The following is a 16,567-nucleotide window of genomic DNA, read 5'->3' as shown; positions in this document are numbered from 1 at the left end:
TTCGGTTATTCTACGCAAAAAAAACTCCAAAAATCTGTTCTCCCGCCCCATAAAAATTATAAATCTAAATCAATAATTATTCCTCAATTATCTGTAATAGGACTAAATAAGTAAACTCAACGACTTGATATACATATATATTTATTCATTCATTGTGTATTAAAGGTCCATACAAAGATATAACAATGATCTTCACATATTGCGGCGCTACAGGTGCTCACGTTTATTGCAGATTACAGATTTATTTGACATTTCTACAGAACTAAAATTCATCCAGTGAAACTAAAAAAAACAAAATATTCAATAATAACCAGTCGTTCCTCATAATCGGGGGATATGTCGCAAAGTTTCGTCCTGCCTAGGAGCCAATTGTCAGAAGTATCTGTTAAGTTGTTGTTAATTAATTTAAATTGCGTTACAATCCACTTAACTTCGTTTCATTCATATTAAATATATATTTCTTGGGTGAAAGTTCATACCTTCATTCAATAAATTTGAAGTTATTTAAGGGGGTAATCATTGTGAGCCCACTTAGGGTTTAATTTACACATATACATTATATTTCATCGGTTAATCCTCCAGCAAATTATGGGACGAGCTTTTAATTATTATGTACACGAGGGCTTTATTATTCACGACGTAATTATCGTTAAAACCCACACAATCGTGAATACTTATACCATTTTGTTTATTTTTTTATACATTAAAATCTGCTCTGTTCAAGGTTTACAATTGGAAATTTTAATATTATTGATCGTCAATATTCCAGCGCAAACAATGTGTACAATTTTTAATTCATTAGTTTATTCAATTTTATTTGGTAGACAGTTTGTAATAATTAGTCACTATTATTAAATATTATTTTTTCGGTTTGTTATTATCATTAGATTTATTTAGTTATGATGATGAACAGTGAGACACGTGGAATATGAACAAGAAATTAATTGTGATTTCTCTCACTGTTCAATATCAAAATCAAGTGAATGAATTTGCATTATCTTTTTTTTTAAATTATAAAATCGCTAATGATGCAACATCAAGTGTTTTTGTGCGTTTTCTTCAGTTGAGAAGAGGATTCAAGTGGTTTTTATTTATTTATTTTTTTATCTGTTGGGTTTACCAATCGGGGAAACTTAGTCTATCGTAGACACCCTGTAAGTTATGGTTTTTGCGTTTATTTTCTCTTCTCGAGATTTGGTTAATTTATTTATTTATTTTTCTTGAAGAGTTGAAATTCGCCTATCAAGCACGCATGGAAATATGTATAAAACACTGTTGGTACGACTTGCCGTAAGTCGATTATCAGAATTTTACTGACGATGGTTTTAATACTGATGTATTTGTTAAGTTTTTCTTCTAGTCTCTAGAATTAAAATACAAGTTAAATTAACTTCGGTGCGAACGCGCACGTGACGCTCTCAGTCTTGAGTCGCACTTGGATTTAAGAAAATTAATTTTTTTGTCGCTTCGAGGGGTCACGCATGAAAAAATTTATAGAAAAAATGAAGCGAAGATTGGGGTGGACTAATCATGAAAAATTTTTTATTACTCTTTTTTTTTAATCAGTGTATTTCTATTATTACTGACACTTTAGATTTTATTGAAATATTTTTCATGAATAATCCACGATAAATTTTCTGAGGTTTTTTTTATTGAAAAATGAAACTAAAACTTGAAATATTTGGGATGAAAAATTCGTACTTGAATTTTATGAAAAAATCGGCGGAAATTTAATTATTAATTTGCATTTTAGCTTTTTGCAAAACTTTTTCTATCGAAACATTTTCTATGACAAGTCCTCGACGCATTTTTTGAATTTTTTTTTATTGAAAATTAAACGTGAAACAAAAAGATAAAATATTTGAGATTGATTTTTCGTGTGGACAATGTCTTATCTATAAAAATTATTGTTTAAAAAAAAATCGAATTTGTAAAAGTAGGTCTCTTAACTAATTATTATATTATGGAAATAGGAGCACTTTAATGTTGTGCTTCAATAGAAATGTTTATCCATTTCAATTGAGATGTAACAGAATTTTTTAGCCGATCCTCAGTTTTTCTATAAATTTTCATGCGGAATAGAATAATTCTGCGGATTTAACGCTTTTACACAGAACTTTCTTCCTCATCGTATCATAGAATTATATTCAAAATCATTGGGGAGATAATTTTGTTACTTTACGAAGAACTAATCAAGAAGATTCTACAGTATTTCCCCTACAAAATCCTCAAAATTCATAACCGAGGAACTTCCTCCCAAATTTCCTGTCTTTTTTCTGCAAAACCTTTGGATATTCCATACAGTAAAAATGTTGATTCCACAGACTTCTTAATAAAAAAAAGTCCTGCAGTTACAAAATATCCCTAAAATTTCCTGTAGAATTTTCTCTTCATCTGTTATCATCAGTCTCCAACTGAAACGGGATTAACATAAAAAAAATATATGCGTTACGAAATATTAATGAAAGTTTGGATTATCGTACTGTAATTAAAACACTGAAATGTAATTAAAAATATGAATAAGTACAGTGCGTGATTTTGGCAAAGTGGATAAATGTTCAGATGAGATATCGTTTCAACGGATTTATTTTCATTTGTATTTAAATTCGTTAAAGGAGTCAATATACTGGCCGGCGCTAGAACGGAAGCGAAAAAAAGTTCGTTGGGGCACATTAGCCACCGTTCACGAACCGTATCTACTCTTTATCACACGTCTTTTTGCTTAATTCATCATGCTTTGCACGTATGTACCGATATTAATGACGTCAAGCGCAGAGACGTCCGTGAAATTTATTGAACATTAAACGTTTTTTATTTTCTCATTTTTCTTAAAATTTTGAGCATCAAACGTTTGATCGACGATCAAACGATGGAGTATTCACAACTATTTAGTTGGGACTGGGGATTCCCTGAAAATGTCTCGCTCCTTCTGAATACTCCATTGAATAATTAATTTACTTCACTCATTCGCTTTCTCAATTTTTACTCCATTTTATTCCGCTGATTAATTCTAAAGTGAACATTGTGTCCATCAAGAAATCCTTAATTGTCATGTTCTTAGTTTTTTTTAAATAGAAAATTATTTAAAACTAGATCTTCGTCTCCTAACAATTGACTTAACTAATTTAGTAACTAAATAATTAATTCATTCATCAGGTGAATTAATTATTGTATTAATTGAATTAATTAATCCACGCTGAGTGTTAGGGGACGTAGACATTTTTTTTTCAATCTCAAATTTGCCTTTTTTTTGATTTCTTGACAGTCACAGTCATAATTTTCAGAAAACACGGCACCTAAATTTCAGTCTTATCCAGACCTCTGCGTTTGCCGTTTAATTCGGCTCTATGATTAATACAAAATATACTCTATTTACTTTATTTAATTTTTTTTTTCATTTTATCTCATTAATAAATTTTTTTTCGACAATAATATTTAATTAGTATTAATTCGGGATTAAATTGTCTGCCCACTGCATTTCCACGATTAATTCGCATGAATTAAAAACATTTTTGCTGCGTAATTATTTTTGAATGATCCACAACTTGAAAATTCAATGTTGAACGACCGCCATTCAACACTGATAATCAAAATTGTCGTAGGGTCAATATTTCCAAATCGTTGGAGTGATTTATGGTCTACAAGGATTGGCCTAAATAGACATATTTACACGAAAGGCCAAATTTCATTGAATGACATTTAATTTATCAACAAATTGATTCATCAAAAGGGAATTTTTGTATTGTATTTACAACAATAACAGGAAAATGCAGTGGCCAGAGGTGAATAATTCCAATGAACATTTTTTACGCTCATTTTACAAAATTGTTTTTTGTTTATTGATTACTCTAATGTCGGGTTTTATTTTTCATCGCTAAGGGAAAGCCCTAATCTTAATGTCTAATACAAAGTGCTGGTTTTTTAAATAATTTTATCGTCATTAATGAAGAAGTCATTAGCGCTTGATTTGAGGAAAAAAAATTATCCAACGACTTCTGTCATCTTACAATGACAAAAGGCAAATAAATAATTCATGAAAAAATATATTATTAATGTATCGATAGAACTAGGGTTTTTTTTCATTTTCGATGAGTTACATTAATACATTGCATAAGTTATTTTAATTTTTTTGTTTATTTTCTGAAACAACTGTTCAGTTTATCGTTTTAGTTCACTCTCACACATCTCTCGAACACCTCAAAACGTTCAAAATTATTATAATTTTCATTCGGGGGAAAATTGTTATCCACAAATAACTACAGCATTGTCCACCACTTTCCCTTGAACGTTGATTGGTGATCAATTATTTAGCCTAATTGAAATAAATTTAATTTCGAATATTCTACCTAGACAGCCAAAACTCAACGCCACCCCCTCGAGGTGCTCCCGCCTCCCCCTGACCACAATCAATTAATGAATTCGGTAATCAATCTTTCTCTCTCATTTTTTTCCTCTCATCTATCATCTTTAATTATCTCCTTTAAACAAATTTAACTCATTTGCAATATTCCTCCCCCTTCCTGCATTCACCAACCCCTTAACACGAGAGAAAAATGAACAGATCAATCGCGTTACCGTGAACATCTCGAAGCTATGAGATCAGCAGATCGAAGAGTCGATTTAAACTATGCAATACTAAATTCATACGTTTTTTCATTGCCTCAAATTTTTTTTTTACGCCAATAAAAATAAAAAAATATCTTAGATCCTAAATTTTTTTCATTAATTTCCGCCTCGATTACTCAACATTTTCAGTCGATTTTTGTGGTACTATCAATTCAGCGAGGGATATACTATCTCCCTCGCTCGATGAGATAAATCGATAGCCTCGTAAGATGAATCGATTGTTTATTGTAAATATCCCTTCAGTGACAGCGATGAATATTTTTATTTCACTCTCTTGCCAATTAATTTCATCACTTATTCATCACTTGGACGATCCTCTGTGGCACATCCCTTCGTAAAAATTAAAAAAATCCAACTTCTGACGCTAAACCACCCTCACAACTATTTGTTAATACTCCAGTCAATGTGGGGACGAATTTTTAAAAATGAGGGGCAAAAGGGGAAAAAATTATCGACAAAAAATTTCGGTATTCGATTGATGAAGAACTTTATCAATCGACCGAGACAAAAGAGCTGAGGAAAATGGTGAAATATGAAATGATTTTACGTGTACACTCGGCCGAAATTGGTCAGTCACACCCTCTCATACTTCCCTCCCTCCCCCTGAACTATTGCAACCCCTCAAAAACTCGTTTCAAAAGTCTAAAGATTATATGCACGACACGTAGAAAATGGAAAAGACACGTTTTTTTTTTCATCTCATCTAATATAGTTTTTTATACATCGCTTTCTGTCGGGGTATAAAGGACCCCAACGCACCAGATTGGAGGTGAACCTCGACTACTGAAGCTTGTAATTTTTTTTTATTCAAGGCATGTTATTTAAACAGGAAAAATCCCTCGGATTTTTAAAGTGAACTCGTGGACATGCACCTGAGAGTATTCGCACGAAAAATTGCAGAAATAACGAATTAGACGGACATTCTATTGAAGAATTCCTCAGTGAATTCTCCCTTTTTTCCTGCGCTTCTTCCTATTTTTATTTAAAAAATGAGAGAATTCAACAGAATTTTGTCGCGAATTCGCGTCTTTTTGGTGTGACATCATCGCTACCGTTTGCATTAACAAACAATCATTCAGTGAAATTCCCAAACTGGCAAATGAGATGGAAATCCTATGAAAAAATTCCCCAGTGAATTCTCCCTTTTTTCCTGCACTTCTTCCCCTTTTTGTTTAAAAAAAATGAGAGAATTCAACAGAAATTTATTACGAATTCGCCAGTTTTTTAGATGAAATATGTTCGTACGTGTTTGTATTGACAAAAATCATTTTGTACGAAGAACAATCCACATGAATTGTTGTCTGGTGAATATAGATGGCACATAACCATTTTTTTAATGACAAAATAATAAAATTTCGGTCCACAACTGATGCTCTAAAATTTTTCATGTCCCAATGATTAAATTAATGATCACTACGTGTCCCACTCGTCGCAGCTGCTTCGGAACATCGTCCAGCAGCCTGATGGTGCCGATCGTACACAACTGTCATTAACATAAACTTTGTCATCATCAACACTGTCAACAATAACAATTTCATCGACATTCATAGAACTGACAGTTGTGAAGCGTTTTGTGACACCAGCGGACTGCTGGGACTCCTATACTCAACTTCTCGATGTTTTACTATCAATTTTACGTGGACTGTAGGTCGATTTTGTTGACGATGGTGATGGTGCTGCTGATAGTGATGATGCTAGTGCAGCACAGCTCATTTCACGTGCTCTCGCCACACTATTGCTGACGTAGTGCGTCAGTCTCGTTGGAAGGGAGCCTGCGTTCAGTTTGTAGAAGTCAACGAGCTGAATGAGATCGTAGAATTTTGTCACACCCTTGTCCAGGGTGTACAGGAAATTGCGGCCACTTTCGTCCATCGTCTGCGAAGAGAATCAAAGAAAAATGTTTATTGATGAGGTCAGAGGATTTTTTTTTTCGTTGAGGGGATGAGATTAATGAGAAGGAAGTCTTAAGGATATTCGAGACTTTTGATGAATTGCAAGAATTTTTTAGGGAGAATCGAGCAGATTTGGAATCGGAATATTTTTGTTAATTTCATTATTGTTTATTTAAAAAATAGGAAAGTCAGAATTCAGAATTTTCTTGACTTTGCCCAGGGAATCAAAGAGAAATATTTATTAATTAATGTGGCTCTACATTTTTGGTAAATTGAAAAAAGTTTTTTGAGAAAATTAAGGAGATTTAGAATCGTAATATTTTAGTCAATTTTATTACCGTTTGTTTAAAAAATTGAAAAATCACAATCCAGGAATATTTGACACTTCGTAAAACATAATGCGCCCTTTGAAAAACAAGTTATGTTTATTTATAAAGAGGAGATGTTTAAAAAAATATCAATACTTACCGGAACTTAATCAATATCAATACTTTCCGAAGTTTAATTTAGATAATACTGACTGTCTATGATTTATTTTATAATTTTACCGGGGCAATTTACCAGTACTGATTAGTCGGAAAATATTCAAAAGCCGTTTTGCCCCGGTCTCCCCAAAGAAATGAGACTTATTCTATTTTCCTGTGATTTCCATTCGAAGTTATCATTCCTCAACTCATGTTCTACACAATAACATCGAATATTATCATTTTCAATTCAAGATATCTTCGTTTTTTTTCCACAAGTACACTTTAACAATTTAATAATTTGCATTAAAGATACTTACAGGTTGTATTTGTGCATGAAGAATTTTATCTCCATATTTATAAGTCAGGACGAAAGCACCTGGATGGCTCTTGCTCTCTCTCACGAGGAAAACCCTAAAATAAAAAAATATCATCCTCAGTATTTCATTTACACATAATTTATTTATTAATATCATAATTTATGAGAACACGAATTTGATCGAATCCATTCCTCGGCACATTACAATAGAAGAAAATATATACAAAGGACAACTGTCACAGGAACACCATCACAACCCTCTGTTGCACTTTATTCTTAAACAACAAAAGATAAATAATAATAATCACCCAGTGAGTGCAGAAAATTGCTTTTAAATCCGCGAAACAACGAGAGATGAATAAATAGATGACATTAGAAGTGGAGATAAACAGATTCAACGGATTACATCTGAATTATGCAACCTGTGATAATCAAACAGTTTAATCAAGATGAAAGGGAATAGACCAATTAGACGAGACAAACGACACTAATGCAGTCTCTCAATTTTTTTATTTCTTTTCCAATGCGATTCGTAAGAAGTATCAAGGGAAAGGGGTTGTACTGGCTGGAAAATCCGAGTGAACTGAGAGATCTGCTATTTCACCCCCTTCTACCCTCATCGCGGACGGCAGCACACTGAATTATTCAAAGCGAATTTATAATTTATATCCGCAGGGATAAACGTGAAAGAGGGAAAATACGGGGGATGGTAACTTCCATGGAGACTTCTCTTCTTGTCGTACTCTTCTTTGAGGGTTTTTTTTTTCTTTTTTAGAGGACTGGGAGATAACGGAAAGGAAATGATAACGAGAAACGAGAAAATGCAGCAATTTGTCAGACGATGGATTCAGAAGTTAGTTTTTATTTTTATTTTTGGCGCTGATTGGGGAGTTCATGAGAAAATGTAATGAGAGTGATAATTGTAATTATAAGAAGTTTGTGATGATGTTGGGATTTTGGGTGAAAAGTAGTAGAGGAATTTTTAATTGTAATTGTTTTTAAATTGAAATAATTTAATATTCCAATTTATTGGGTCTTAATTTTTAAGATTCTAATGAGTAACTTGGTCATGTGTTAATTACTCTATCGAAGAAAATTACAATCGTAATTAAGGTCGAAGTTCTTCTCGAAGATAATCCAACGAGTGAACATTTTTACTGATAAAAAAATCATTTTCACTCGATTTATTATTTAATTTATTATTTCCAGTCATTTAAAATATATAAAATCGAACTGGAAATATCAATCACTTCTTCCTGAGTTATATTGACCGAATGATAGAATAAAAAATTTATATTGATAAATAAATAAAATATCATTAGTGATTTTTTAGACAAATGTTCGATAAGAATTGAAAATTTCTTAAGAGTCGAAATTTTGTGTTTTATTTATTATACGTAAATTAAACCTCTGACATTAAAAAATGTGTAATAAAATAAACTAAATAAACTAAACTCTTCGAGAGGGAAATCCTGCGTAAGAAAAATTGATTGATTGAATGACTCTCTCGATGCAAATTTCCGCTCTCAAGGCCCACAATTGGTCAAATAATCCTATCACTCATATTTCCAATTTTGAAATTTTCATATAATTTTAATGAGCCCTCAGCCTTGCAAAAACCTTCAACATGTCAAAACAAAAACCGAGTAAAACCCCTAAACTTCAAACGGCTGTTTTATGAGACCAAAATTACACGACTTGCCGGTAAAAATCATTGTTATTTACGATTTTTGCCCCTTCGCTGGGTTAAACAAAACCAAAAGGATAATTGGTTAATTAAAGTACGTGGCTGGATATTTTTATGGATTTTTTTAAATACTCCGGAGAAGGTACCGCCTCGCATTATGCTCTCCATGCTCATTGGTTTTTTTTACAACCCCACGGCCATTTTGAATTACAGTGTTTAAAACATCAGACGGTACTCTTACACAGTCCATTACGTTACCAATGCTATTGCTAAATTACAGGGATTTCAGGTGAGTTTTTTCCATTCATTCGTTCTTTCAGAATATGAAATTGATACTGCATCATTCTGAAGAAAATTACCATTCCTTTTTCTCAGCTCAACTGTTTGTTATTTATTTTCTTCTTATTTATTTAAACATTATTCATTGTTAAGGGGTGAGATATTCCTACAGAAGGAAAACAAATCCGAGAAAAATTACCGAACCAGTCAATTTAACAGAGAAAAACTACCAAATGAGAGATTAATTTTTCTGCTGAATGTTATAATAATTTGTTTATAATAATTCAATTTTCTGGCAATGATTTTGCATTGACAGCGAGTAAATGAAATCAATCAGTTGGATTAAATTTTTCTGGACTGAATATTTTAAAAAAAATTTGGAAACTCAGAGAATTAATTTTCGATCTAGAAAAATCATTAACTCAAAAATTATTTTTTTTTAATCGATGAAATTGTTGATCAATAAATTTAATTTGTTTTGACTGTATTATACAAAGCGGTTTCTGTCCCAAACAATTTTTATTTAAAAAAATATCGAGTCGTTGATTAAAAAAAAATTAACTTGTGACGTTTCATCAAAAAACGTGAAAAATTTCCAAAATTTCTATCTCAAATTTAAAGCAGACGATTTCAAGCAACTGGTGATGACATTGCACCTACTCTGTTCACGTTTTCATAATAAAAATTTAATAAAAAAATGTTGAATAAATATTTCACAACTTTAAATGAAACCCAGTCCTGGAAAAAAGACAAATAAATTACCAATCGGTAATAATTGCGGAATATTTACCCATCGATGCTGCCATTTTCTCGAATGAGACTCGCCGCGGTGTCTCTGTTGACTTCCCTGTGGAACCAGGGCTTCAGGACGTGGATACCATCTTCGAGAGGGGGTTTTCTCGAGACAGAACAACCAGGGGGTGACCTGGAGAAAGGACGCCATCTCCGTCTCCACATCAGTCCCTCATTCTCGGCAATGTCCCTCGCTTCCTTAGGATCATCCACAATTCGACCCACACTACCAGTGAAGTCCATTGCCACCCTGGATCTGTATGATTCCTGTAATCATTTAATGAAAAATTGGAAATTATAATAATGAGTTTGGCACTAATATTGGAAAATTAAAAAAAATGGAACATAAATATTTTTATTCATATAATACATATAGTATATAACATATTATATGTTTATTGCATATATTATACCCTGTTTGTATAATAATGTTGTTTATATAACACATAAAAAATATTTAAATATATATTTTATATACATTGAACTTGTTATTCAATAAAATTGACTTCACTGCTCATTAAAAATTTCTAAATTCATAAAATAAATTAAAAATATCTATGTAATTAAATTGAATTTTATAATTGACTTTTTGTGATTACAATTAGTTTTATTGAATATTTTGAACTCCTTTTTTTGTATAATTTTATGGAACGAAAGAATTGTTTTCATCCGAAAACATATATGTAAAAATATAATATGTGTTTTCTACTAAGAACAATTCCATACTCTTTCTCCTTTCACCACATACCATAAAACACTCGCGATTTTACACAGAAAAAAAACTATTCTTGCCAAATGTCCATTTATTTCAGAAAAGTATTTATTTTTCAAAATTGTGTATCTTCCATCTAATCACTCCCAAGAGGCACCGAGTTACGTTTAAATAATGATAATCATATTACTCCAGAGGCTGATTATTTCGTACGTGACCCGGACTGACCCCCTCAACAACAACTAAAATAACAATAAAAAATAGAAAATAATTATCTCCCTAAATTTGTCTAAATTTCCGATTTTCTTGAGGCAACAATTCCGATAAATTATTTACCCCTCATAACTACTCCCAGAGTTCACCCAACATTACAACCCCACGATCATATCCTCCAACAATATAATTCACCCCCAAACAAAACCTCTTTCCCAACGCAAATAAATTTCCGAAAAATAATTTTTTTTTTTCAGTGCACCATAACCAGAAATCCTCATCCCCCCGTCGGTCACTTATCCCCCGAATCGGAGATGATGTTTCCCGATACTTTCCATGACCCCAAAGGAAAATAAAGAGAGCCCCAGTGACAGAGGATTTTCCCTCGTGATTCAACGAGACAAAAAAAAAATGAATTCGAAGAGAACGTTTTCGCTTGGAAGCCATATCCCAATGGTTTTCATTGGTAATCCCCAAAGTTTCCACTTCCCTGGGCCAACCCAGGGATCACCCTTTATGCCGCACAACCCCTTTACCCACCTACCCCCCACCCCCACCCACCCCACCATCCCCCATCCACCGAGTCACCGCTGTACATGGTACCATCCTCAACTTCTCCAGATATCTACACGTTCCTACATAGGTATAGGAGTACCCCGTACCTCGAGGAAAAGAGCTAGACTCGGGTGAACCTGAACAGGGGAATCCCCGAGGCTTTGCTCAGTGAGCGCTTTGCCCCAGCTTACCGATTAACCCCCTCCTCCCCTCCTCCCGTCGATTCACCCCATTCCTGGGATGAACGTCGTACCGATACTTGTCTCGGTTGTCGATATAAAGGGGGTAAAAGGGGTGAAGGGGGATGTTCTACACGAAGAGCTCGCGCGGAGGGAAAAGTCTCAGAAATATTCTGTGGCGGGAACTTCATTTTTTTAAAATTTAAAGTGAGGGGCTACGAATTTTTGAAGTTACGGTTTCAGTCGATGATAAAATCAATTAGAAGTCGATATGGAATTAATCGAAGTCGATTTGAAATTAATTGAAATCGAATTGAAATTAGTCGAAGTGGATTTGAAATTAATCGAAGTCGAATTGAAATTAATTGAAGTCGATTTGAAATTAATCGAAGTCGAATTGAAATTAATCGAAGTCGATTTGAAATTAATCGAAATCGATTCGGAATTAATCGAAGTCATAAATCGAAGTCATAAAATTGTCATATATATACATATATATGTCAGTCAAATTTTAATATATATATATATGTACATGAAATGCATGGCCTCTCAAGCGTCCATCTTGTCGTCGCCCATTACACCTTGAATTCTCACGAGATCGATAAAGAAGTTCTCCCCAGTCGATAAAGAAATTTCACTAGACAGCACAGTAATTTTCCCCGGAATCACACCCTAAAAATTCACAAATTCTTTTCGGGAGGTTCGAGATTTTCGAGTCCTATCCAGCACACGCGACCTACTATATCGACCGGCTAACTCGACGAGGTTCATGAACACTATTCACTGACTATCGAGGCAATATTTACAATGAGGTATTTCTCAATACGATCGAGGCTGTCGCTAATGCACCTCTTGTACCGCACCTCTCATTTATCGATTTCCTAACTCATTTATCGATTTCCCAACTCAGTTATCGATTTCTCAACGCACTCATCGTTTCACCTCGCTCAATGGCGCATTAATTCTTACGACAAGAAAAATAATGAGATCAAAAAAAAAAATTTTTAATCCTCCATCATATCGTTACAGTAAAATCTCCAACGCATTTCAAAATACAAAAAAAATATAAACAAAAAAATATAAAATCGTCACAAGAGGGGGAGAGGGGGGGGTAGTGGTGGTGGTGGAGTCACTGTGAGCCTTTCCCATTTATCACATAATTAGTAAATATTTAAATTTCCGTTTGTTTATTTCCCCCGGAATTTCCTGATATTTTTTTCCTGAAGATGAGAAACAATTTGTTTACATACAAACGACATATTTTGGAACTTAAAATTTTGTAATACACTTTTCCCTGTAGTCGCCCTTTTTTGGCCTGATTTTTCCCTGAAAATATTCACTATTCTCATCCTGAAGGTTGAGTACAACTACAGTTCAAGTACAAGACTGAAGAATTAAAACGGAAGTACTCAGTTATGTTAGTAAAATGGAACAGTCATTACACATGAGTGATATCACACGTGTCGGAAAATTAAAGTGAGCAGTTATCTGTAATGTCACCCCTGCTATCACGAATGACCTGAAAATGTCATTTTCCTCGAAGTGGATTTGTTGAATAATACGGCTTAATTATGATAAAGTGAACTGTTAATTCCTCGTAGAGTTCTTTCTGCAGGAATTCAAATCACTTGAGGATTCCCGCGTCTCTCCGAGCGCCGACGGAGGCGCCCGAAGGGCGCGCTCAGCGCCAGAAAATGGTCTATCACATGTTCAACTGAGGTGAGAGTTGGCGGATGATCATTCCTCGGATGAAAAAGTGTTTTTTTAAGGTTTGGAGTGATTGCAATTTTTTTTTATTTTATGAAAATGGTGGGAATTTCAAATATTGATATTGAAATAGGAAAAATTGTATTTTAATTGAATTAAGGTTATTAAAAGCCAATTTATTATATGGAAATGGTAATAATAAATGGATTATTATATTTTAAAATAATACTTCCTTTAAATAAATTAATTATTTAGTATTTTGAGGTTTAAAAAATGTGTAACTTTTATTGTTCAATTTATTCGACACATATATATTATATAAGATATTATATTATACATTATATAATATATTATATACTATAATACGGTCTAAAGTGAAAATGTTTCGTCTCCAATTCTAATTCTCTCCAAATTTGTTTTTCATCTTTTGAAATTATCGTAATTCATTTCTATAACAAACAACTATATAACCTCCATAATATTTACCACATAACACATAATATATTTGTTAAAAATTTTTAACTAAAAAAATTGAGTTTCCACTGTATTCGCTCTCCATTAATTCCCACCAAAAAAACAATTATTTTTCAAAGAAGAAAATTGCTTGACCAACACTTACCAAATCTCTCACTCGACTTTCTAATAACAAAATGCTCACTATTCCCCGCTCATTACCCTCATCATTAATTTCCAACCAACCCAACGCTCCAACGAAAAAAAAAACTGAAAAACTCCTTTCATCAACCAAAAAAAAAATCTAAAAAAATTCACACTATTACATTCCCTTCAGTACTTTCTCCACTTGTTTTTCCACTAATTACCAACAATTTTCATCCGCCATTTTTCTCCATCTGTCAAACTCCCATCACTCCCCAGGTGTCTCCATTCCCCACGATCTGGCGCCCTCCAATGAATTCCCCATAACCAATCGTTTGATTGATCATCGAAACCAATGACCTCGCAACTCCGCTATTCTTCATCTCCCTCCCCTCCCGCCCCACCCCCTCCCACCTCCACGAGTCCGCAAATAGAACAAGACGAATAAAAAAAATAATAAAAAAACTATAAATGTCAAGTCGTCTGTTCGCAGCTGAATAGATTCAATATATTTTTTTCAAAAATTCCACATCTCCAGCTAAACTCAGTCTCAACGCACAGTGATATTACCGCGGTCTTTTGTATAAATTATCGATGGGTCGTGTGGGTGGTGTACGTTGACCATTTACACCTGACTCCTACGCATTGAAATGTATTAACAATTTTCGTTTGTGTTCACTGGGGTCGTGAGAGCCAGCAATCAATCAGGAGAGAGAACGTGTGTTGTACGCAATGTTTGGATTGTTTTTTTTATTTATTTTAATTGTTTATCGAGGAATACATGTACATGGGATTTTATCCCACTCGAGTGGAGTTGCCGGTAGCTGAGGAAACCTTTCCACACGCCTTAACTTGTTGTTGCGACATCGATTTATGATCGTTTGGTTCAACAGGGAGCGCGGGAACAGTGTGGACTTTTCGGTTGATTTTTATTTAAATTATTGGGATTGTTTTGTTGAGCTGGGGAGGGGCGGAGGGGAGAGGAGTGGGGGGAAATCAGTGAGGTTGAGGTTTAGTTGAGGTTCAGGTGACAGTGGGGGGGAAGGAGACCTGATGATGGGTTAAAAAGTGATGAAGTGATTGGATCAGGTTCAGGGTGATGGGGTAGGGGGTTTTTGTTGGAATTGGGTGGGGTAAAATTGATCAGAATTTGAGGGAATCATCTGATGGAGCTTGGATGGTGCTAATTAGAATGTACATGTCCACTTCTGATGTGTAGGACTGATTTAGGAATCAATTCCAGGTCTGATTCTAATCAAATTAGAGTGAGATGATTAGAGTAAAGGAAAAAGGATTGATTGTGTATTTCACAGGGTCTGTCCTTTTTTGCGTTAAATTGATTGAATATTATCGAGGTACATATTTATAAAGGACATTTGTTTGAGTTTAAACAGTTTTATAGAACAATTTTATCGTAATAAGTCAATTATTTATTTCTAAATATATTTTTCTTGAATATCAATTTGAAGAGAAAGAATGAAAAATTAATTAAATTGAATAAAAACTGTACTGCAATGTCATACTACTCGTTGTCATGATAATTACAAAATATATCCTTTGACAAGTGCAGTCAGATGAGTCTGATCAAATTTAGATCATAAAACGTTGGGAATATCTGACTCCTCAGTTAAGACAGGGGAACGTCACCAAATTTAGATCAGCACTTCAGGTCCTGACTTCAGACTCAGATCATGTCCCTCCACCAGATTTTAATCAGGATCTCCTCAGTCCTGTTGCCCTCATTCTCGATCAACTCCCGATGAGGACCGCACCCCACAACAATTCCATAAAAACCCCGAAGATTTTCCTCATTTTTCCGGACTCTTCCAACTGTCCCCCAATTTTTCAAACTATTTCTCTCCTCCCCACCAGATCAAACCCACTCACATTCGCACACTACATCCCCATCAATGTCCAATCCCACCCCAGTCCACCCGACCCTAAAACGCAATTAAATTCATTCACCGAAACCCTGAGACATCCCCTCCTCCGAAAATACATCCACCCCCAGCTAATATTTTCAAATGGTCTCCTAAACGTCCAATGAACCCTAATAACCCTAAACCACACCAGTACCAAACAACCACTGGGTCATCCCCTGATGTCCATCTCTCCATCAACTAATTCCCTCCACCACTCCCTCCATATTTTCCACGTAGACATTGAGGTGACATCTTCAACAACATTCACAACCTCTCCCCTGAATTATCTGATTCCTCCCCCCGCCCCCTCCCCCACTCGTCAAACTTCCTCATCTGGATTTCCGTAACATTCCACTGCAACTGGGCCATTTCGCACTCCAGAATCTAGATAACTCCTCATTTTACGGAGTCTCCAGCTCTTCGTCAACTTGGAAAATGTTAAATTCAGGTAAACTCGGGTAGTTCCTTCACCCCGGGAAATTCCGGCGAGTCGAGACGTGAATTAAATCGTCAACTGGTGAATGAGAGTGACGTAAGTCACCTAGAATTTCACTCGAGGGAATAATTCAGGTGAAAAAGAAGAGATGAAATAATATTAATAAAGAAGAAAGGAAATTGGTCAA

General features: G+C 34.3%; 1 protein-coding gene across 1 annotated transcript in view; it reads right to left on the bottom strand.

The window, feature by feature from the left end:
• Window positions 1-124: 124 nt before the first annotated feature.
• The window catches only part of LOC135168092 (growth factor receptor-bound protein 14-like), a 299,386-nt gene continuing 282,943 nt past the window's right edge, over window positions 125-16,567 (bottom strand). Inside the window, exons 11-13 of the mRNA XM_064131986.1 lie at window positions 10,058-10,326; window positions 7,303-7,396; window positions 125-6,501 (exon numbers count right to left, since the gene is read on the bottom strand). Of these exons, the coding sequence (XP_063988056.1) occupies window positions 6,232-6,501; window positions 7,303-7,396; window positions 10,058-10,326 (633 nt within the window). The 3' untranslated portion in view covers window positions 125-6,231. The remainder of the gene's footprint in view (window positions 6,502-7,302; window positions 7,397-10,057; window positions 10,327-16,567) is intronic.

This window comes from Diachasmimorpha longicaudata, chromosome 12, assembly GCF_034640455.1.
Source record: "Diachasmimorpha longicaudata isolate KC_UGA_2023 chromosome 12, iyDiaLong2, whole genome shotgun sequence".
Classification (NCBI taxonomy): Eukaryota; Metazoa; Arthropoda; class Insecta; order Hymenoptera; family Braconidae; genus Diachasmimorpha; species Diachasmimorpha longicaudata.
Note: the sequence above shows the minus strand (reverse complement) of the source record. Positions and strands in the feature narration are given on the sequence as shown.